The following is a 24,958-nucleotide window of genomic DNA, read 5'->3' as shown; positions in this document are numbered from 1 at the left end:
CATGTTCTGCACCTGTTCCTCATGCATAAAACAACACTCACTATCTTGCAAATATTCTGAAGTTAACTGACCCTTAGAAGTTTCTCAAGTGCTACTCCATAGCAACACTCATTTCCTTACTTCACAATTCACAGAGCAACCGTGACTTTGAAACTCTTTTCCAAGCTCCTCTCTCACTGAAATATCCGTCAGCTCCCCACACAGGAAGCAGCAAACAATGACAAAATATTATGACAACTGTGCAGATGTAGTGACCAAATGTGAATAGAATGTTCGACGATACATCAAAAATAGTGAGTACTGTCTTCTTTTCTGCTCACTTCGATGCAGTGTCTGACATGTAGGACAGGGGCTAATGTAAATTGAGACTAGTTTTGTTGTGAGTTCAGATTATATGTTCTGAGGACAATTACCATCTATGCTACTAGGAAAAGCTGTTTTGGAGAAGAGTATCTAGATGGCACAGGTTCGAATAGCCTTTGGATGCAAACATATTATGTCTGGCAGCATGTTCTAACTTTATCAATCAACTGTGGTCTTGGCCACAGTTTGGTGATGGTCATTCCATGGACTGGACAGCTGGTTGGTAGTCATGCCCTCATAAAAAGCTGCCAAGAAGTTGTAGTAAGGCTGATATACGATATGACTGACAGGGATATGCATGTGATGGGAATATTAAAGGATGTGCTTGCGGAACATGTATAGCAGGTCTTGGCTTGTGAGTTCCCTTGCTCTTATGCCTCCCTGTCAAGTGATTCATAATCACCCTTTCAAAATTAATTACATTTCATGTCAGAATACATGCCATCAGTGAAAATGGGGAACAACTGCATGACCTGTTGAATGGAATGAACAGTCTAACACTCAATGAATTGAGAATAAATTGAAGAAAGACAAAAATAATGAGATGTAGCAGGAATAAGATCAGTGATGAACTTAACATTGAAACTGGGGATGATGAAGTACATGAAGCAAAGAAAATCTACTACTGTGAAAGCAAAATAACACTTGACAGATGAAATAAGGAGGACATACAGAGCAGACAAGCAACAGGCAAAGAGGGCATTGTTAGCAAAAAGAAGTCTACACGAATCAAACAAAGTCTTGAGTTTCAGGAATAAATTTATGAGAATGTACATATGGAGCACAGTATTATATTAAACTGAGTCACAGATGCCAGGAAAACTAGGAAAGTAGAGAATCAACATGTGAGATGTGGTGCTTCAGAAGGATGCTGAAAATTAGGTGGACTAATTACATGACGAATGAGGCGATTCTCTAAAGAATCAGCCAGGAAAAGGAAAACGTGAAAAACACTGACAAGAAAAGGACAGGATGATAGGACACATATTAAGACATCAAGGAATAACTTACATGGTACTTAATGGGTAAAAACTGTAGGGGACAACAGAGACCGTATCCAACAAATAATGGAGGATGTATTGCGTGCACGTGCTGCTCTGAGAGGTAAAGGTTGGCACATGAGAGGAAACTGGTTGATCAAACAGTACAGGGATTCTCCTGTTAATGCTACTTATAAGGTCACTTAAAGTAAATTTTTTGACAGCCTATGCAGTACCGTCAGGTGGTACTGACAGAATGATTTGTGTTCCCTTCTATACATCTAAGGGGCGTACATGCCTAAGCGGTGTGCTAATTACAAAAAAATGGCAATAAATGACGGACTGTGCTGGAAGAGCCGTGCAGGCTGGTTCTAACATATTAACCCAAAAGCTAATGACTACAGTTACATTCAAAATGAGCTAACACTTCTTAATGGAGGAGGGTCTGCACAGGGCAGACCACAAGTGACTTAGGGCCTTTGTTCGGCATAGTCCGGCAGCGTGGGAAAGCCACTTCAATTGCACGCGTGACAACAAAGGGGTGCCAAAACAGCTGGGGATAGAATAGTATAGAATTAGCCTGGTAGTCCAGGTACGCAATGCATTTCACTGCACTATTTGCAATACACTGCATGCATATCCCAATTGCTGATACTGGGAGGATGAACAGGGCATCTGGCATCAGGCTTTGTACACCTGTAGTCAACAGAAGCATCCAGAAGAGAGACAGCTTGCGAAGGCAACACAAAAAATGCAGTAACACTTCTAGTTAAACGGACTGCGACAGAACAATGATGACAAGCACAGGATAAGAATTCTGCAGTTTGCACAACATACCCCAGTGAAGTGCAGTGGACGATGAGCCACGTGGCTCTGCGCAGGTGAGCTGCCGAGTGCATGGCCAGGGATGTTGCCACATCAGAATGGAACGAGAGACTACTCGAGTGACGGTTCGGAGTGCCTCGTGTCAATAAAGCATTGTCGTCTAAGTTCTCCCTCTGGCGGAAGTAACTGGCGAGGGGGTTGGAGGGCTGGTTTCTTGTGTACGCAGCCTGTTGTTTGCTGCTAAACATGGAGGCAATGGAAGGAGTCACCACAGTATTGTAGCTAGAAACCAGAAACTGAGTGAGTACCCATCTAATGTTGAGAGTTGTATACCTTAGAAATTGAGGATCCGCTGGAATGTCAGCGCTCCATATAGCGGACTGACAGCAAAAAGACTGACAGCAAGTAAGCTTTCGGCCAAAAAGCAAACAAATCTCACATACGCAGCCAGAGACTGTGGTTGTGGTTGTGCTTGTGTGTGTGTGTGTGTGTGTGTGTGTGTGTGTGTGTGTGTGTGTGTGTGTGTGTGTGTGCGCAAGTTTGTAGAATTTTTCTGATGAAGGCCTTTCTGGTCGAAAGCTTACTTGTTGTTGTGCCTATGTGTGACTCAGCATCTTGCATCTCCACTACATGATGAATAGCAACTAATACTTTTTTAGAAAATTCTCATATAAGTCCATCACACACTTTCAGCAGAAACTCATATGGGTAAAAAAATCAGCAAATAGATCACACTGCTCGAGAATGTAATACCACCAGTCCAGGGGCATAGTGCACTGAAGAAAGAAAAAAAATCCACTGACAACAAACGGGAGCTGCTTCGAAACTCTAAACTAACTAACTCACTCTCTCTCTCTCTCTCTCTCTCTCTCTCTCTCTCTCTCACACACACACACACACACACACACACACACACACACACACAGTCCATGGTTATACGTACTTGCTAACTCATCCACTCACTATTCTTTTTATGCTTCTATGGTCCGCTCATACACAACAACATTAAAGCAATGAATTTACAGTAATGAGCAGTGGTTGGCCGACTTGTGAGTCAAGTTTCCAAGTGCATGGAGACAGTGAGCTTGAGGATGACATCACAGCACCTGCTACCAAATTTAAAGTTAATGTATGCAGCTCACTTCTGATCTCCAACTGTGGCAGACCACATAAGTGGCATTATCATGATGATCCTCGTATGATCAAATCATGATGAACAGGATATTCCTGACATGTACTGTGAAGTCAAAAGTATCTAATAACTCATTTGATAATGGTTACAAAACTGAAATTGCAACAGTGTATCGAGAAGGAAGTAATAATAGTCAAATGGCGAAAGCATTATAATTTAGACGGTTCCTTTCTTGCTTAAGTGCTTGTTGAGCACACACTCAACACCTCAAAGTATAGTGGGTGGCTGTCTACTGCTCACATCATTCGTTTCCCGTTCAGGAGTTTCCAGTATCGTATTATATAACTCTATAGTATGAAAATGAATTTACATTTATATCAGTGTCACCTCTGTGTCACCTTTCCTCAGCATCATCAGGATTTCTTTCCAGCAAGTCAAGTAGGAACACCTTTCCTCATATCGCAATTGCTGTCAATTCTTCTACCACTATCTTTCTTCTGCCAAAATTAATAAAAGAGAACAGTAGACATACTTGCCGGCACAAAATTCTTCATCACTGAGATTTGTAGAAGAAACATGAATTTTCGTAACAATAATTCTGAATATGTGACTGATGAGAAAACCAACAATTTTCAGTTACCGGACAACAGATGTAATTACTTATGTGCTGCTTCTCACAAATGTTTTAGTATGAAACTTTATTTACTACTGAAATTGTTACATTCTGTAAATAATTCAAAACTACATCCTACAGTTTACTCCATGTACAGCTAAATTTTATGTGATTGGCAATAATTCTTTTTCTGAGAACGCTACACTCATTGCCAACAACTGAGTCCTCTTGGATCAAAAGAGCGCTCACAACTTATCCAGTATCTTCCCAATAAGTGTAATAAAAGAGGGGAAGTAGAACTCCAGATGGTGGGCACACAGCTAGTAAATTACTATCTTGGAGTTTGTGTGTACCAAGGTCCAAGAAGTGATAGTAACAAACTATGGATTTTCATGTTTTTGTAACCCCTTTTCCAATGTATATCTCTGTAGTTGGAAAGCTGTAATCTTGTTGGCACATTTCTCACAGGTACAATAATCAAGCACACTACGGGGAAAGTTACTGCTAAATTAAGGAAGATTTAGAAGTACTGGAGATTCTTTGAGGAAGTAACTACTGATTACCAATTAAAGTAAAATCAGTGTGGGCAGTTCACTGCAAGATGAGTGAAATGAAACGTACAAATGTGTAAGGAGTACTGCTGTCTTTGGTGTTATTACATAGTACCAGGTGATCAAAAAGTCAGTATAAATTTCAAAACTTAATAAACCACGGAATAATGTAGATAGAGAGGTAAAAATTGACACACATGCTTGGAATGACATGGGGTTTTATTAGAACCACCCCATATTGCTAGACGCGTGAAAGATCTCTTGCGTGCGTCGTTTGGTGATGATCGTGTGCTCAGCCGCCACTTTCGTCATGCTTGGCCTCCCAGGTCCCCAGACCTCAGTCCGTGCCATTATTGGCTTTGGAATTACCTGAAGTCGCAAGTGTATTGTGATCAACCGACATCTCTAGGGATGCTGAAAGACAACATGCGATGCCAATGCCTCACTCTAACTCCGGACATGCTTTACAGTGCTGTTCACAGTATTATTCCTTGACTACAGCTATTGTTGAGTAACGATGGTGGACATATTGAGCATTTCCTGTAAAGAACATCATCTTTGGTTTGTCTTACTTTGTTATGCTAATTATTGCTATTCTGCTCAGATGAAGTGCCATCTGTCGGACATTTTTTGAACGTTTGTATTTTTTTGGTTCTAATAAAACCCTATGTCATTCCAAGCATCTGTGTCAATTTGTACCTCTCTATCTACATTATTCTGTGATTTATACACTTTTCAAATTTATACTGACTTTTTGATCACCCGGTATATCACACTCCTTACAAATTACTGGTTTCTGGAACTTTCGAAGCCAAGTGCGGCTTTTTCCTGGAGAGGTAAATGTCTTGCTATTTATGATAAAAAATGGCCAAGAGCTACTGGTCACATACAGGCACATGAACAAGATTTGTCATTCAGGTTTCATATGGAGTGGCTGCATGCAACCTTGTCACACACAAATTGTCTGAAGAAGTTGAACATATCATGGCTCATAGAGTAATAGTATTTTAGTAATTCAGTTTATTTGCATAAAGGTGCAGTGAATATTTTATAAACACTGTAGACAAAATACTATTGGAGTTGTTAGATGCAAACTTCAGTTTATGGAGCATACTGCTATAAAAACAAATAAGAAACAGCTTCTGTGATCAGCGATAACCTGTTAAATTCAGATGGAAATGCAACGCGGCAATTACTACTTCAGTACGAATGTGAAATAAGTTTAGCTGTTAATGCAATAATGGATAAGCCTTGGCATTGTTACGAAGTGTGTTATGTGAGAAAAGGATGACAAAATGAAGTGACATGATTTATACTGTTATTATTTCAAAGTGACACTCTTCCCATTTTATAAATTTAATAAACTGTAATATCTGCACGCATGAGAGACAGGTGTTTGTATTATGCTACATGATCAGTTTCACTTAGTAATCAAGTACGTTCTCTCTGTAAAGCTTCGACACCCAAGTCAAATAGCTGCAAATATGTTAATATTTAGGGAGGAGTTTTCCAATCGGTTCTCATAACAATGACCAATTTTACAGTTGTTACCATGACGGAGATATTTTTTTACAGTTGGCATACCGCATGAGGACCTGTGCTTTTCAGTGAAGAATACAGATTTGGAACATAATAATGAGAAATAGTAATGAGCAAGAGTGATGAGTCCATTTGCAGTGTGTCACAGTCATGGAAATCGTATGTAAAATACAAATTCGTAGCACCTCGGACTGTAGTAATCTGAAGCAACCAACTGGACGACACAAAGGGAGCGGTGCAGTTTTCAGCACCACAACTACGGCACAGCAACCAAACTTTTGAACTATTTGGCATGTGATGAATTTTTTGTGCAACAAGTTAGTTGGACTTGAGTATTGTACTTTTGATTTTCAAGTGTAAAAATATCACCATTAAAATGGCAAATATCAGTAGATAGTGTTGTGGGAGCTAAGCTCGGTAAATAGTGAGAATACAGTAGTGCAGGATTCAAAGATACAGATTCTGAGGACATGACTTCATCTTCATCTACATCTCCATCCATACTCCGCAAGCCACCTGATGGTGTGTGACAGAGGGTACCTTGAATACCTCTATTGGTTCACCCTTCTATTCCAGTCTCGTGTTGTTCATGGAAAGAAGGATTGTCGGTATGCCTCTGTGTGGGCTCTGATATCTCTGATTTTATCCTCATGGTCTCTTCGCGAGATATACGCAGGAGGGAGCAATATACTGCTTGACTCCTCAGTGAAGGTATGTTCTCGAAACTTCAACAAAAGCCCGTACCTAGCTACTGAGCGTCTCTCCTGCAAAGTCTTCCACTGGAGTTTATCTATCATCTCCGTAACGCTTTCGCGATTACTAAATGATCCTGTAACGAAGCGTGCTGCTCTCCGTTGGATCTTCTCTATCTCTTCTATCAACCCTATCTGGTACAGATCCCACACTGGTGAGCAGTATTCAAGCAGTGGGTGAACAAGTGTACTGTAATCTACTTCCTTTGTTTTCGGATTGCATTTCCTTAGGATTCTTCCAATGAATCTCAGTCTGGCATCTGCTTTACCGATGATCAACTTTATATGATCATTCCATTTTAAATCACTCCTAATGCGTACTCCCAGATAATTTATGGAATTAACTGCTTCCAGTTGCTGACCTGCTATATTGTAGCTAAATGATAAGGGACCTTTCTTTCTATGTATTCGCAGCACATTACACTTGTCCACATTGAGATTCAATTGCCATTCCCTGCACCATGCGTCAATTTGCTGCAGATCCTCCTGCATTTCAATACAATTTTCCATTGTTAGAACCTCTCGATATACCACAGCAACATTCGCAAAAAGCCTCAGTGAACTTCCGATGTCATCCACAAGGTCATTTATGTATATTGTGAATAGCAACGGTCCTACGACACTCCCCTGCAGCACACCTGAAATCACTCTTACTTCTGAAGACTTCTCTCCATTGAGAATGACATGCTGCGTTCTGTTACCTAGGAACTCTTCAATCCAATCACACAATTGGTCTGATAGTCCATAAGCTCTTACTTTGTTCATTAAACGACTGTGGGGAACTGTATCGAACGCCTTGTGGAAGTCAAGAAACACGGCATCTACGTGGGAACCCGTGTCTGTGGCCCTCCGAGTCTCGTGGACGAATAACGCGAGCTGGGTTTCACACGATCGTCTTTTTCGAAACCCATGCTGATTTCTATAGAGTAGATTTCTAGTCTCCAGAAAAGTCATTATACTCAAACATAATACATGTTCCAAAATTCTACAACTGATCGACGTTAGAGATATAGGTCTATAGTTCTGCACATCTGTTCGACGTCCCTTCTTAAAAACAGGGATGACCTGTGCCCTTTTCCAATCCTTTGGAATGCTACACCTTTCTAGAGACCTACGGTACACCGCTGCAAGAAGGGGGGCAAGTTCCTTCACGTACTCTGTGTAAAATTGAACTGGTATCCCATCAGGTCCAGAGGCCTTTCCTCTTTTGAGCGATTTTAATTGTTTCTCTATCCCTCTGTCGTCTATTTCGATATCTACCATTTTGTCATCTGTGCGACAATCTAGAGAAGGAACGACATTGCAGTCTTCCTCTGTGAAACAGCTTTGGAAAAAGACATTTAGTATTTCGGCCTTTAGTCTGTCATCCTCTGTTTCAGTACCATTTTGGTCACAGGGTGTCTGGACATATTGTTTTGATCCACCTACCGCTTTGACATAAGACCAAAATTTCTTAGGATTTTCTGCCAAGTCAGTACATAGAACTTTACTTTCGAATTCACTGAACGCCTCTCGCATAGCCCTCCCCACACTACATTTCGCTTCGCGTAATGTTTGTTTGTCTGCCAGGCTTTGGCTATGTTTCGCTGTGAAGTTCCCTTTGCTTCCGCAGCAGTTTTCTAACTCAGTTGTTGTACCACGGTGGCTCTTTTCCATCTCTTACGACCTTTCTTGGCACATACTCATCTAACGCATATTGTACGATGGTTTTGAACTTTGTCCACGGATCCTCAACAATATCTGTACTTGAGACAAAACTTTTGTGTTGAGCCGTCAGGTACTCTGGAATCTGCTTTTTGTCACTTTTGCTAAACAGGAAAATCTTCATACCTTTTCTAATATTTCTATTTACGGCTGAAATCATCGATGCAGTAACCACTTTATGATCGCTGATTCCCTGTTGACTTGATGCTACTCAACATGATAAAGGAATCACAGGAGGAACTCATCAAGGACTTGAATATAAATGGAGCCACAGCTGAATGCATCAGGTACTGACTTGTTTACTGAAATACCTGGTTCTGGCCTTATTGTGTCATGTGGAATGTCGCTGCTGTGATCTCGCATGATGAAACAAGTAGCACATGCACAGATGGTGATTGTACTGAATTGAACGCACATATTCTCAGTATGGATTCAAATGTATTGTCAATGGCTAAGCAACATATTTTGAAGTGGAAGGTTCAAGCAGAGCATGCGAAGATTACTGCTACAGAGAAGCTGCAGCAGAATGTTACAAAATGAAAACAAGATTTAGGAGAAAAGAAGCAGAGTCCATTACATTGTGAGAAGAAACTTGAACGTATGTTGCTTTCAAAGCAGGATAAAGGAAGTCTGTTGCACACAGAGATCAAGACAATGCTCCTGGCAAAACACTGGTATAAAAGCACGAAACATGAGAATTTAAATTTAATTTTCAACTGACCGTACAATTCTAAATACGACAAAATGTACTCCTAATTTTTGGAAACAGTATTAGAAAGAAAATACTATCTTGAAATACTGTACAAAGAAAGACACAGCGCATGCTGGGTGACACAGTGACTGCGTGCTGTTTTTAGTCATTTGACTGACACAAAAACTGAAACTGTAGAGCAGATGCAACAAATATCTGTACATATTGAAAAAGAGGAGAAACGACATGATTGCGGAGGGCAGAGGAAGCAAAGGAAGACATAATTATCATCACGAATGCAAATGATTACGAGTCACCTCACTACAGACAGTGACACATCTACATCTACATGGTTACTCAGCAAATCACATTAAAGTGCCTGGCAGATGGTTCATAAAACCACCTTCACAATTCTCTATTGTTCCAGCCTCATATAGCGCACGGAAAGAACGAACACCTACATCTTTCTGTACAAGCTCTGATTTCCCATATTTTATCACGGTGATCATTTCTCCCAGAGTAGGTCGGTGTCAACAAAATATTTTCGCATTCTGAGGTGAAAGTTAGTGATTGGAATTTCGTGAGAAGATTCCACTGCAATGAAAAACACCTTTGTTTTAATGCTATCCACCCCAAATCCTGTACCATTCCTTCCCTGTTTTGTGATAATACAAAACGGGCTGCCCTTCTTTGAACTTTTTCGATGTACTCCGTCAATCCTATGTGGTAAGGATCCCACACCGCGCAGCAGTATTCTAAAAGAGGATGAACAAGCATAGTGTAGGCAGCCTCCTTAGTAGATCTGTTAATTTTCTAAGTATCCTGCCAATAAAACGCAGTCTTTGGTTAGCCTTCCCCACATTTTCTGTGTGTTCCTTCCAATTTACGTTGTTCATAATTGTAATTCGTAGGTATTTAGTTGAATTTACAGCCTTTAGATCAGACTGATTTATCGTGTAATTGCAGTGTAATGGATTCCTTTTAGCACTCATGTGGTTGACCTCACACTTTTCATTATTTAGGGTCGATTGCCAATTTTCGCACCATACAGATATCTTTTCTAAATCTTTTGCAATTTGTTTTGATCTCCTGACGACTTTATTAGTGGATAAATGACAGCGTCATCTGCAAACAACCTAAGAGGGCTGCTCAGATTGTCTGCCAAATCGTTTATATAGATAAGGGACAGCAAAGGGCCTATAACACTACCTTGGGGAACAAGAAGAGAGTGGAATACAACAAAGTGCACAGCCAAGGACCTGTGCGAGAAAGAACAGGCAGAGTTGTAAGAGTGTGTTCCTATCCAAATGTTTACGGAGATGTAAGTATTATACAGTAGAAGAAGAGATTTGAGAAGAAGCAAGAAAAGACAGCACAGAGGTCAAAAATGATGCGACTTGGAATGATGTACGTGCACAAAGACTGAGTGGTACCCATGAGTAACAGAACTGTCAAATGTCCTCGATAGGCTTCTCGGGTTTTCTGCCGGATCCTAAAATCGATACGATTCGATATTTTTGGGATGCGCCATCTTCAGCAGTTTTCAGCTGGTCTTGACAACAACAACATTCTCCTGAAGAGAGTGGGTAGGTGAATTGCTGAAATATCGAATCGTGTCAATTTTAGGATCCAGCAGAAAACTCGAAGAGGTTAGCAAGAATTATTATGCATGGAAAGCCTACAAGTTAGAACTGTCAAATGTTTACGAACAGCGATTTGTTTATAGTGTGCTGTTCCATTTGTGTTTACGAACTGTACGTGTAGTGCTAGCAGCGTCCCCATGCTGCCTCATCACACACAAGTTGTCTGAAGTATTTTGCTAAAGACTGATTATGAGCTGAAAATATTACATCAATTCATAGGGTGACAATATTTTAGCAATTGTGTTTATTAATGGAAAGATGCACGAAATTACTTAGGAATACTGTAGACGAAATACCATTGTCGTTGTTGGGCTGTAACTTCAATTAATGGAATATATTTGCTGTTAAAACAGAAATGAAGTGGCCCCTGTGATCAGTGGCAATTTGTTAAATTAATGTGGAAATACAAGCAGCAATGGTTACTTCAGCACGAATGTGAAATGAGCTTAACAGTTAATATAAAGAGGATGAGTGTAGGCACTGATAGGACATCTGTTACACGCCATAAAGATAATAACAGGAAGTAATATCGATCTATACTGTTATTATTTTAAAGTGTCATTCTTTCCCTGTTTCAAACTGAGAAACTTAAATATTTGCAAGTACAGGAGACAAGTATTTGTAATAGGCTGCACGGCCAGTTTCACAAAGTGCGTTCTCTCTGTAAAGGTTCCATATCCGAGCCTGACAGAAGCAAATATGTTAATATTTAAGGAGGAGCTTTACACCAGGTTCCGTGACGAGGACCAATTTTACACGAGGAGGTAATAAATTCCTGGGCAATGACAACAGGTATAGCCAACACAGAAGAGCTTTATTTGGACAATATTGCAGCTCACTGCCTGCAGAAAAGAAGAGGGAGTGGCGATATTATGAGGGGCATTCAATTAGTAACATAACACATTTATTTCTAAGAGCAGGCTGGTTTTATTCAGGATTCCAGTACACCATACTATTCTCCACTCTTCTGGCTAAAAAACCCTATTTTTCAACATAATTTCCACTGAATGCGACAGTCTTATGCCACATTGTTGGGAAGGCCCGAATGCTCGGCCCGAATGCTCATGTGGTACCTCTCTAATCGTCGACATGGGAGCCGACGTCTTGCTGCATCAGTAACTCCCCCAAATTCACTTACTGTTTCCAGTGGAGCGCCTCTTTCATTGGGCCAACCAGATGGAAGTCAGAAGGTGTAAGATTCAGGCTGTAGGGTGGATGAGGAAGAACAATCCAATGAAGTTTTTTAAGCTCCTCTCAGGTACAAAAGCTTGTATCAGGCCTTCCACTGACGTGGAAAAGCAGTTTGTTTACATTTTTGTGACAACGAAGATTCTAAAGTTGTTTCACCTATTCTCTGAGGTTAGCACAATACACTTCAGAGTTGACTGTTGCACCAAGACAGAGGAACTCAAACAAAATAACCTAACCCCTTCGGAGTCCCAGAAGACCACTCCTGTGAGTTTACCGGCTCACGGGGCAGCTTTGAACTTTTTCTTCATAGGATTAGAGACTGAAAACCTGATACCTGAAACGTTATTTTCAGAAATCATTCTCATCATAGTACCAAAGAAGAGACAAATATAAAACCTTACAGATGATCTGCATGACATGATTGTAAGCTATTGTCTAGAATACACAGAAGACCAGTACAAAGGGCGTTATTTTAATGTATGGAAGAATCTGAGAAAGCCACTGGCAAACTGCAGCTGTGAGGTGTCCTTCGACGCAGGCTTGGGGGACACTGTTGGTAAGGGCACTACCTGCAAAAGGAAGGTATCTGGGCTGAGTCCTCATCCAAACCACAGTTTTATTTCCTGTCTAGTTATTTGTTTTATAACAAATGTCACAACTGACAGGAACTACCATTTATTTCTTCCCATAAAAGCACACGTTTCTTCAAATACCTATTCATTATATGACACAGCTTGTGAGTTTATTGCTTGATGATACATATGAACAACAAATATCTCACATTTACGAAAGTATAAGGCAATTTTTGTATGTTTGTATTACTTACAGGTTCTTTTTTTGTGTGTACTGCATCAGGTGGAGAAATGGTTTCTTCTTGTGGCGGAGATTCCTGTATAGAAAGAACAAAAGTTACACATCAACTAAGAGGAGCACCAAAAGTTGCATAATGAAACTAAATAAATTATCTGCTTACATTTCTGCAACATAAAAGTGAAGTTATGCTTCCACAGTAGAAACATTGGGAAAACTCACACTGCGCTACTTACTAATAGTCTTCAGTCTAAAGACTACTTTGATGCATCTCTCCACACCAGCCTATCCAGTGCAAGTCTCTTCAGCTCTGAATAATTAGTACAACTTACTTTCATTTCCACCCACTTGTTTCAGCCAAGCGTTGGCATACCTACACAATTTTTTTTAACACCTATGCTTTCCTTCCTTACAAAATTACCTGTTCCTTGAGGTTTCAGGCTCTGTCCTATTAACTGATACTTTCTTATAGTTTAGCATGCAGAAAAAGGGATGTTGCTGGACTCTCAATAATGAATAGTATATCAAACCTTTCTTAACTTACTGCTGTGATTGGTAGATGCATAATTTCGGGCTCCCATCGCTGTACAGTGTACATCGAGTGTGTATAAGAAGTCTAGTTCCATGTCAATGCACTCTCCATCTCATTAGAAACTCCTTTTCTGCCCAATGGCTTTGTTTGGTTAAGGTTTTTTTAACTGATCCACATCTATTACACTAACATCACTCAGGATCTCTGGAAGATATATTAGAACAACCTTCTTTTAAAAATTTATTGTTGTGGTCTTCAGTCCAGAGACTGGATTGATTCAGCTCTCCATGCTACTCTATCCTGTGCAAGCTTCTTCATCTCCCAGTACTTACTGCAGCCTATATCCTTCTGAATTGACTTGGTGTATTCACCTCTTAGTCTCCCTCTACAATATTTACCCTCTACGCTGCCCTCAATACTAAATTGGTGATCCCTTGACACCTCAGAACATGTCCCACCAACTGATCCCTTCTTCTAGTCAAATTGTGCCACAAATTCCTCTTCTCCCCAATTCCATTCAGTACCTCCTCATAAGTTATGTGATCTAGCCATCTAATCTTCAGCATTCTTCTGTAGCACCACATTTCAAAAGCCTCTATTCCCTTCTTGTCCAAACTATTTATCGTCCATGTTTCACTTCCATACATGGCTACAATCCATACAAATACTTTCAGAAACGACTTCCTGACACTTAAATCTATACTTGATGTTAACAAATCTTTCTTCTTCAGAAACGCTTTCCTTGCCATTGCCAATCTACATTTTATATCCTCTCTACTTCTACCATCATCAGTTATTTTGCTCTCCAAATGGCAAAACTTGTCTACTACTTCAAGTGTCTCATCTCCTAATCCAATTCCCTCATCAGCATCACCTGATTTAATGAAACTACATTCCATTATCTTTGTTTTGCTTTTGTTGATTTTCATCTTATATCCTCCTTTCAAGACACTGTCCATTCCCTCAACAGCTCTTGGAATTCGTATGCTGTCTCTGCCAGAATTACAATGTCATCGACAAACCTCAAAGTATTCATTTCTTCTCCATGGATTTTAATTCTTACTCCAAATTTTTCTTTTGTTTCCTTTACTGATTCCTCAATATACAGAATGAATAACATCAGGGAGAGGCTACAATCCTGTTTCACTCCCTTCCCAACCACTGCTTCCCTTTCATGTCCCTCGACTCTTATAACTGCCATCTGGTTTCTGTACAAATTGTAAATAGCCTTTCACTCCCTGTAATTGACCCCTGCCACCTTCAGAATTTGAAAGAGAATATTCCAGTCAACATTGTCAAAAGCTTTCTCTAAGTCTAAAAATGCTAGAAACACAGGTTTGCCTTTCCTCAATCTTTCTTCTAAGATAAGTCGTAGGGTCAGTATTGTCTCACGTGTTGCAACATTTCTACGGAATTCAAATTGATCTTCCCCGAGGTCGTCTTCTACCACTTTTTTCATTCGTATGTAAAGAATTCATGTTAATATTTTGCAGCTGTGACTTATTAAACTGATAGTTAGGTAATTGTCACACCTGTCAACACCTGCTTTCTTTGGGATTGGAATTACTATTTTCTTCTTGAAATCTGGAATTACTATATTCTTCTTGAAGACTGGAATTACTATATTCTTCTTGAAGTCTCATACATCTTGCTCATTAGATGGTAGAGTTTTGTCAGGTCTGGCTCTCCCAAGGCTATCAGTAGCTTTAATGGAATGATGTCTACTACCAGGGCCTTGTTTCGACTCAGGTCTTTCAGTGCTGTGTCAAACTCTTCACACAGTATCACATCTCCCATTTCATCTTCATCTACATCCTCTTCCATTTCCATAATATTGTTCTCAAGTACATCAACCTTGTATAGACCCCCTACATACTCCTTCCACCTTTCTGCTTTCCCTTTTTTGCTTAGAACTGGGTTACCATCTGAGCTCTTGATATTCATACAAGTGGTTCTCTTTTCTCCAAAGGTCTCTTTAATTTTCCTATAGGCAATTATCTTACCCGTAGTGATATATGCCTCTACATCCTTACATTTGTCCACTAGCCATCCCTGCTTGGCCATTTTGCACTTCCTCTTGGTCTTATTGACATTTGTATTCCTTTTTGCTTACTTCATTTGCAGCATTTTCATATTTTCTCCCTTCATCAATTAAATTCAAGATCTCTTCTGCTACCCACGGATTTCGACTAGCCCTCATCTTTTTACCTACTTTGTCCTCTGCTGCCTTCACAATTTCATCTCGCAAAGCTACCCATTCTTCTTCTACTGTATTTCCTTCCCACTTTCTTGTCAAATGTTCCCCAATGCTCTCTCTGAAACTCACTACAACCTCTGGTTCTTTCAGTTTAATCAGGTCCCATCTCCTTAAATTCCTACCTTCATGCAGTTGGATCAGTTTCAGTCAACAGTTCATAACTAATAAATTGTGGTCAGAGTCCACATCTGCCACTGGAAATGTCTTACCATTTAAAACCTGTTTCATAAATCTCTGTCTTACTATTGCATAACCTTCCTGAAACCTTCCAGAGTCTCCACACCTGTTCCCTGTATATAACCTTCTTTCATGATTCATAACCAAGTGTTAGCTATGATTAAGTTATGCTCTGTGCAAAATTCTACCGGACAGCTTCCTCTTTCATTCCTTACCCCCATCCCACATTCACCTACTACTTTTCCTTCTCTTCCTTTTCCTACTATTGAATTCCAGTTCCCCATGACTATTAAATTTTCATCTTCCTTCACTATCTGAATAATTTCTTTTATCTCATCATACATTTCTTCAATCTCTTCTTCATCTGCGCAGCTACTTGGCATAAAAACTTGTACAACTGTGGTAGACGTGGGCTTCATGATTATCTTGGCTACAATAATGTGTTCACTATGCTGTTCATAGTAGCTTACCCGTGCTCCTATTTTTTTATTCATTATTAAACATCCTTTCTTTCAGGAGTGCTAGTTCTGCATGTTTCGCAGGAGAGCTTCTGTAAAGTTTGGAAGGTAGGAGACGAGGTACTGGCAGAAGTGAGGCTGTGAGTACCGGACGTGAGTCGTGCTTCGGTAGCTCAGTTGGTAGAGCACTTGCCCGCGAAAGGCAAAGGTCCCGAGTTCGAGTCTCGGTCGGGCACACAGTTTTAATCTGCCAGGAAGTTTCATATCAGCGCACACTCCGCTGCAGAGTGAAAATCTCATTCTGGAAACACCCCCCAGCTGTGGCTAAGCCATGTCTCCGCAATATCCTTTCTTTCAGGAGTGCTAGTTCTGCATGTTTCGCAGGAGAGCTTCTGTAAAGTTTGGAAGGTAGGAGACGAGGTACTGGCAGAAGTGAGGCTGTGAGTACCGGACGTGAGTCGTGCTTCGGTAGCTCAGTTGGTAGAGCACTTGCCCGCGAAAGGCAAAGGTCCCGAGTTCGAGTCTCGGTCGGGCACACAGTTTTAATCTGCCAGGAAGTTCCATATCAGCGCACACTCCGCTGCAGAGTGAAAATCTCATTCTGGAAACACCCCCCGGCTGTGGCTAAGCCATGTCTCCGCAATATCCTTTCTTTCAGGAGTGCTAGTTCTGCATGTTTCGCAGGAGAGCTTCTGTAAAGTTTGGAAGGTAGGAGACGAGGTACTGGCAGAAGTGAGGCTGTGAGTACCGGACGTGAGTCGTGCTTCGGTAGCTCAGTTGGTAGAGCACTTGCCCGCGAAAGGCAAAGGTCCAGAGTTCGAGTCTCGGTCGGGCACACAGTTTTAATCTGCCAGGAAGTTTCATATCAGCGCACACTCCGCTGCAGAGTGAAAATCTCATTCTGGAAACACCCCCCGGCTGTGGCTAAGCCATGTCTCCGCAATATCCTTTCTTTCAGGAGTGCTAGTTCTGCATGTTTCGCAGGAGAGCTTCTGTAAAGTTTGGAAGGTAGGAGACGAGGTACTGGCAGAAGTGAGGCTGTGAGTACCGGACGTGAGTCGTGCTTCGGTAGCTCAGTTGGTAGAGCACTTGCCCGCGAAAGGCAAAGGTCCCGAGTTCGAGTCTCTGTCGGGCACACAGTTTTAATCTGCCAGGAAGTTTCATATCAGCGCACACTCCGCTGCAGAGTGAAAATCTCATTCTGGAAACACCCCCCGGCTGTGGCTAAGCCATGTCTCCGCAATATCCTTTCTTTCAGGAGTGCTAGTTCTGCATGTTTCGCAGGAGAGCTTCTGTAAAGTTTGGAAGGTAGGAGACGAGGTACTGGCAGAAGTGAGGCTGTGAGTACCGGACGTGAGTCGTGCTTCGGTAGCTCAGTTGGTAGAGCACTTGCCCGCGAAAGGCAAAGGTCCAGAGTTCGAGTCTCGGTCGGGCACACAGTTTTAATCTGCCAGGAAGTTTCATATCAGCGCACACTCCGCTGCAGAGTGAAAATCTCATTCTGGAAACACCCCCCGGCTGTGGCTAAGCCATGTCTCCGCAATATCCTTTCTTTCAGGAGTGCTAGTTCTGCATGTTTCGCAGGAGAGCTTCTGTAAAGTTTGGAAGGTAGGAGACGAGGTACTGGCAGAAGTGAGGCTGTGAGTACCGGACGTGAGTCGTGCTTCGGTAGCTCAGTTGGTAGAGCACTTGCCCGCGAAAGGCAAAGGTCCAGAGTTCGAGTCTCGGTCGGGCACACAGTTTTAATCTGCCAGGAAGTTTCATATCAGCGCACACTCCGCTGCAGAGTGAAAATCTCATTCTGGAAACACCCCCCGGCTGTGGCTAAGCCATGTCTCCGCAATATCCTTTCTTTCAGGAGTGCTAGTTCTGCATGTTTCGCAGGAGAGCTTCTGTAAAGTTTGGAAGGTAGGAGACGAGGTACTGGCAGAAGTGAGGCTGTGAGTACCGGACGTGAGTCGTGCTTCGGTAGCTCAGTTGGTAGAGCACTTGCCCGCGAAAGGCAAAGGTCCCGAGTTCGAGTCTCTGTCGGGCACACAGTTTTAATCTGCCAGGAAGTTTCATATCAGCGCACACTCCGCTGCAGAGTGAAAATCTCATTCTGGAAACACCCCCCGGCTGTGGCTAAGCCATGTCTCCGCAATATCCTTTCTTTCAGGAGTGCTAGTTCTGCATGTTTCGCAGGAGAGCTTCTGTAAAGTTTGGAAGGTAGGAGACGAGGTACTGGCAGAAGTGAGGCTGTGAGTACCGGACGTGAGTCGTGCTTCGGTAGCTCAGTTGGTAGAGCACTTGCCCGCGAAAGGCAAAGGTCCAGAGTTCGAGTCTCGGTCGGGCACACAGTTTTAATCTGCCAGGAAGTTTCATATCAGCGCACACTCCGCTGCAGAGTGAAAATCTCATTCTGGAAACACCCCCCGGCTGTGGCTAAGCCATGTCTCCGCAATATCCTTTCTTTCAGGAGTGCTAGTTCTGCATGTTTCGCAGGAGAGCTTCTGTAAAGTTTGGAAGGTAGGAGACGAGGTACTGGCAGAAGTGAGGCTGTGAGTACCGGACGTGAGTCGTGCTTCGGTAGCTCAGTTGGTAGAGCACTTGCCCGCGAAAGGCAAAGGTCCCGAGTTCGAGTCTCGGTCGGGCACACAGTTTTAATCTGCCAGGAAGTTTCATATCAGCGCACACTCCGCTGCAGAGTGAAAATCTCATTCTGGAAACACCCCCCCCGGCTGTGGCTAAGCCATGTCTCCGCAATATCCTTTCTTTCAGGAGTGCTAGTTCTGCATGTTTCGCAGGAGAGCTTCTGTAAAGTTTGGAAGGTAGGAGACGAGGTACTGGCAGAAGTGAGGCTGTGAGTACCGGACGTGAGTCGTGCTTCGGTAGCTCAGTTGGTAGAGCACTTGCCCGCGAAAGGCAAAGGTCCCGAGTTCGAGTCTCGGTCGGGCACACAGTTTTAATCTGCCAGGAAGTTTCATTATTAAACATATTCTTGCATGAACCATGGACCTTGCCGTTGGTGGGGAGGCTTCCGTGCCTCAGTGATACGGATAGCCGTATGGTAGGTGCAACCACAACGAAGGGGTATCTGTTGAGAGGCCAGACAAACGTGTGGTTCCTGAAGAGGGGCAGAGGCCTTTTCAGTAGCTGCAGGGGCAACAGCCTGGATGATTTACTGATCCGGCCTTGTAAAATTAGCCAAAACGGCCTTGCTGTGCTGGTACTGCATAAGGCTGAAAGCAAGGGGAAACTACAGCCGTAATTTATCCCGAGGGCATGCAGCTTTCTTGTATGGTTCAATGATGATGGCGTACACTCTGGTAAAATATTCTGGAGGTAAAATAGCCCCCCATTCGGATCTCCGTGAGGGGACTACTCAAGAGGACATCGTTATCAGGAGAAACAAAACTGGCATTCTACAGATCGGAGTGTAGATTGTCAGATCCCTTAATTGGGCGGGTAGGTTAGAAAATTTAAAAAGGGAAATGGATAGGTTGACATTAGGTATAGTGAAGTTCGGTGGCAGGAGGAACAAGACTTTTGGTCAGGTGAATACAGGGTTATAAATACAAAATCAAAGATGTATTATGTATTTTTATTTTATGACATTACAAGCATTCTGTACACCCACACATAAATAATGGTTATTTTTGGAAATTTTTTATTGAGTTAATTCTTTCTTCCGGTTACAAGTATCAATGTATTGATATTTATGCATCCCAGTTGGTTAAGCTGTACCGAGTGATAAAAGCTTATGTTTCCTTGCGACAATGTTTGCAGCTTATTGTTGCTGTTTTCTTAAATTAGTAGTAGTAGCGGTAGCGGATTGGAAGTCTTAAGTTTCAGTCGCAAATATACAGTTTGCTGTTGGTTGAAATGTGGGTGCATTAATGTGTGCTGTGGCACATTATACTGTCTACCATGGTTCACATTGGCTGAGCTGAAGTTTCAGCATGCATTTATTTCTTGTAGTTGTGCCAGGCAGTTTATATTCCGACACCTGTAGTTCCATTTTTACAGTTTGCTTAACAACCATACTTGAAGACATTCTCATTATGGATCTACGGAACAAAAAGTGTACCTAATTTAATGACTTCAGTTGCTTTTTTATATCACATGTGTAAAGTGCAGTGGTATAAACAAAAATGATACACACTTATCACAACAGAACACACTATACTAAATCCTGATATCACATTTATGTGATAAATCTCGGCAGAGGAATGGCACTAGTGCTCTAATCAAAATGCACTCTGTGTATAGAAAATGGATCAGGATGCTCAGGCAAGGATTTACAATCTGGTCCTCCAGAAAGAGAGTACAGAGCCTTAACACATTGGTGTGTGGGATGGTTCCTTGGAAAGGGCAAGGCTGACTTCTTTCTCTAATCTGATGGGACCACCGATGACCTCACTGTTTGGTAACCTCCCCAACCAACCAACCAACCAACCAACCAACCTTGGTGTGTGGAGGAGTATAACATATGTGATGTCCAAGATGAAGACAAGGAGGGAAATGAGGAATATGTTCATGTTAAACAACTGGAATGGGAGGAAAGTAGGAGTGAAGAGAGGTACGAGGAAAGTTTTTTGTTCTGCGGCTCTCCCTCCCCGCGACCTGTATGTGCCACTCTTCTTACCCACCCTGTCAGCTGTAATTCCTGTCACAGCTTGAAGCCTCCTACGGCATTTTCTACTTTTACCAATCAAATCTCAGTGACATTTGGGAGAGGCAAGAACTTATATACACAGTAACAATGATGAACAAATGCCATATACAGAGCGATAAAAATTCCATTAGGGAGCAATGATAGTATTATAAAAAGGATAGTTGCAGATATGCACAATAAAAAGCTGTCAGCAAATCAGCTTTTGCCAAATAGGCCTTCATCAGAAAAAGACAACACACACACACACACACACACACACACACACACACACACACACCCACACACACAGTGTCTGCTGCCGGTCTGGCCGCAGCAGTTAAGAGACTGTGGTCATGTGTGCACGAGTTGTGTGTGTGTGTGTGTGTGTGTGTGTGTGTGTGTGTGTGTGTGTTTCTGTCTATTTATGATGAAGGTCTTTTGGTCAAAAGCTTACTTGCTGACTGTTATGTCCGCACTATAACACAACAAATATTCCTTGATAACCAAATTTATTTGACCTTCTGTCACTCAAAACAAAACTTAAGTTCGACTACACAACACTTCGCTGGCTGTAGAGCCAAGGAGAAATCAGAATCACTAGTAGAGAATACAAGTCCACACCACTGCCAACCAGTCGATACCGGCGCGTCGCAAGTTCCCAGGCAGGGAGGCCACAGTACGGTTCGGTCGTCGTGAATCCAGCAGCCGGGTAGTAACACAGTCATCGGCGAAGATTGAACTGGTTAAACGGGCTCAGGGAGCTCGCTTAAATCCGCAGGTCCGGCCAATCAGAGTGTTGGTAGATGGCGCCGTTATATGGTTGCTCACTCTGGTGGCAAGGGCAGTGCCGCCAGGGTAATCCGTATCTATAATGATGTGTACGCTGCCACTAACCCCGTGACGAAGCGTTCACTTGAGCTAGTTGTTGACATCGTGTGCGGCACCAGCGATACTCGCTGTGTGCCGCATGTGTTGTAGCACGCCGCGCCGAGTTGACGGCTGCTGTGCGGAGGCCGATACGACACTGACAGTCTTTTTGTTGTGCCTATCTGCGACTGAGCATCTCCGCTATAAGGTAAGCAGAAAATGTCCTTTTCCTAATATTGTCTTTATTCCATCCTGGATTTTGCATTGTTCCATTAGAGGGAAATATTTTCTTCTGTTAGTGTGTTTAAAATACTACATCTTAAATGAAAACTCATGTTTCAGTTTTTGGTCGGGCAAAGAATTTGAATCAAACTGTTATGCTGAAATTCTGAACAAATGGTAGTGTCACAGGGCCACTTGCAGTATCTTCCAGGTATTTAGGCCAGGTAAAGCCACATGTTACACACGACTTATTCCTTCTAGGTACAGGTGTTAGCCTCTGCATGGAATAGAGTGTAAGGGCATACACGCAAAGCAAGCAGGTTATTGACATGTCTCGCCTTCAGTTGCTTGTTTAATAAAACCCTATTTCAGGATTTTCTCACATCTACATCTAAATCTTCATGGCTACTCTGCAATTCACACTTAAGTGCCTGGCAGAGAGTTCATCGAACCATTTTCATACTACTACTCTACCATTCCACTCTCGAATGGCCTGTGGGGAAATAGGAACACCCAAATCATTTTGTTTGAGCTCTGATTTCTCTTATTTTATTATGATGATCATTTCTCCCTACGTAGGTGGGTGTCAACAAAATATTTTCACACTTGGAAGAGAAAGTTGGTCATTGAAATTTCATAAATAGATCTCGCTGCAAAGAAAACCGCCTTTGCTTCTGTGACTGCCACCCCAACTAACGTATCATATCAGAGACACTCTCACCCCTATTGCGCGATAACGTGAAACGAGCTGCCCTCCTTTGCATTTTTTCGATGTCCTTCGTCAATTGTACCTGGTAAGGATCCCTCACCGTGCAGCAATATTCCAGCATAGGATGGACAAGTGTAATGTAGGCTGTCTCTTTAGTGAGTTTGTTCTGCCAACAAATCAGTCTTTGCTTCGCCTTCCCCACAACATTATGTATGTGGTCTTTACAATTTAAGTTGCTCGTAATTGTAATTCCTAGGTATTCAATTGCAATTGAATTAGAGGTCAAGCATGTTCCTGAGGTTAAGTATTGTAGATGCTGCCATGTTTTGGCCAGATAAATTAATTTGAATGTGACAAAAAGAGAAAAGTGTGTGTGTTACTCAAAACTCACCACTGAGAACGCTTCTCTGCCGAGAAAAAAATGGATTAAGAAGTCTAGGTAAAATAAATCACAAATTCTGTTGGAATTTTGCTGGAATTCTGTACCTCAGTATACTTTTATTAATTAATGCATTGGATTGAAACTTGCCAAATGATCTTGTTCCAACATGATCTGGAAAAAAAAAAAAAAAAATTACCTATCGTTGTACCCTGAAATGAGAAATGTTCTGCCCACTATCCTTCCCATCCCTCCTACAGTGGTATTCCACCGTACAACAAACCTACACAATACAATCGTCCATCCTTACACAACCCCTGCTTCCAATCTCTCACCTCGTAGCTCATATCCCTATAGCAGACCTAGATGCAAGACCTGTCCCATACATCCTCCTACCACCACCACCTACTCCAGTCCAGTCACTAACATCACCTATCCCATCAAAGGCAGGGCTACCTGTGAAACCAGTCATGCGATTTACAAGCAAAGCTGCAACCACTGTGGTGCATTCTATGTACGCATGACAACCAACAAGCAGTCTGTCCACACGAATGGCCACCGACAAACTGTGGCCGAGAGACAAGTGGACCACCCTGTTGCTGAACACGCTGCCAAACATAATGTCCCTCATTTCAATGAATGATTCACAGTCTATGCCTTATGGATCCTTCCAACACAAGCTTTTCTGAATTGCACAGGTGGGAACTTTCCCTGCAATACGTCATACATTCCCCTAACCCTACTGGCCTCAACCTTTGTTAGTCACTGTCCTCACCCACCCAGCCCCATCCCTGTTCCCATTCCAGCACTACACAGCTGTAATTTCATCGTCACACCAAGTCTTTTAATTTCTTCTTTTTATTTCTCTCCATTCTGCTATCTTCCCCCCCCCCCCCCCCCCCCTCCCATTTCTCTCCTGCCCTTCATCTAAACTGCATCACTTCACTGTCCACCACACCCATCATAGTATCCCTCCCCCTCCTTACCCCCACCCAGTCGCCACTCCCATCATGCGCTAGTGCCGCTACTCGCAGTGTGATTTCAATTGCTTGAGAGTGCAGACGTGTGTGTGAGTTGCATTAGTGTGAGTGAGTGAGTGAGTGAGTGAGTAAGTGTGTGTGTGTGTGTGTGTGTGTGTGTGTGTGTGTGTTTATTAATGACAAAGGCCTTAATGGCCGAAAGCTATAATTGTGTGAATGTTTTTGTTGTGCCTATTGCGACTCAGCATATCTGCTATATGGTGAGTAGCAACTTTCCTTCTCTAATATTGTTACATTCCATTCTGGACTTTCCATTGTTTTATTAACATATAAATATGTCTGATGAACTACATTATTTGTAAGTGAAAATGTTCAGTCCTCCAGTCTTTACAGGGATAGGATTTGAAGTAATTTTTTTCCTTTTCTCAGATCATTGAGGTGTAGAATCACAGTTACTCATTGTTAATAGTACACTGGGATAAAGGATTCCACTGAAATTGAAACAGAGCTGGGGATTTATTTTTCCCAGACTTGTTACCCCTTTTCTTTCGGAGAATAACCATCTGTGGTTAGTTTTGAGAAACACCTACTTTTCTCTTGGCAATGTGTTAACTTTTTCTGAAACACAGCAGTGTTTACACAACTTAAGCTCACTGATGTGCTAATGCAGTTGCAACTGCGGTGGAATCCTGAGGCAGTAGATTATTAAACAAGCAAATGAGGACAAAACATGTCCCTAACTTATGAAAAAGTTAATTGCCAGTGTAAGAATAAATGTGTAATTTCTTCAATTACGTTGCTGGAAACCCACACCAATTTGCATTTCACCTGTTGATGGGAGAACCAAATGAAATCAATTTAGTCAGTTGTTGGAAAACAATTGACTGATTCGGCTGTAGTTTTACATATAATTTAGATTATATTGTTGTTTATTAATTTCTTTCAAG

The 24,958-nt window shown here is 42.0% G+C and overlaps 1 protein-coding gene across 9 annotated transcripts in view; it reads right to left on the bottom strand.

Moving 5' to 3' along the window:
• Positions 1 to 24,958, bottom strand: part of LOC126424754 (zinc finger protein 679-like) — a 319,807-nt gene that overhangs the window by 204,743 nt on the left and 90,106 nt on the right. For all 9 annotated transcript variants that reach the window (XM_050087489.1, XM_050087490.1, XM_050087485.1 and 6 more), the window contains one exon: positions 12,811 to 12,873. In XM_050087489.1, coding sequence (XP_049943446.1) covers positions 12,811 to 12,873 — 63 coding nt within the window. The remainder of the gene's footprint in view (positions 1 to 12,810; positions 12,874 to 24,958) is intronic.

This window comes from Schistocerca serialis, chromosome 10 (genome assembly GCF_023864345.2).
Source record: "Schistocerca serialis cubense isolate TAMUIC-IGC-003099 chromosome 10, iqSchSeri2.2, whole genome shotgun sequence".
Taxonomy (NCBI): domain Eukaryota; kingdom Metazoa; phylum Arthropoda; class Insecta; order Orthoptera; family Acrididae; genus Schistocerca; species Schistocerca serialis.
This window is presented reverse-complemented; position numbering and strand designations above follow the sequence as displayed.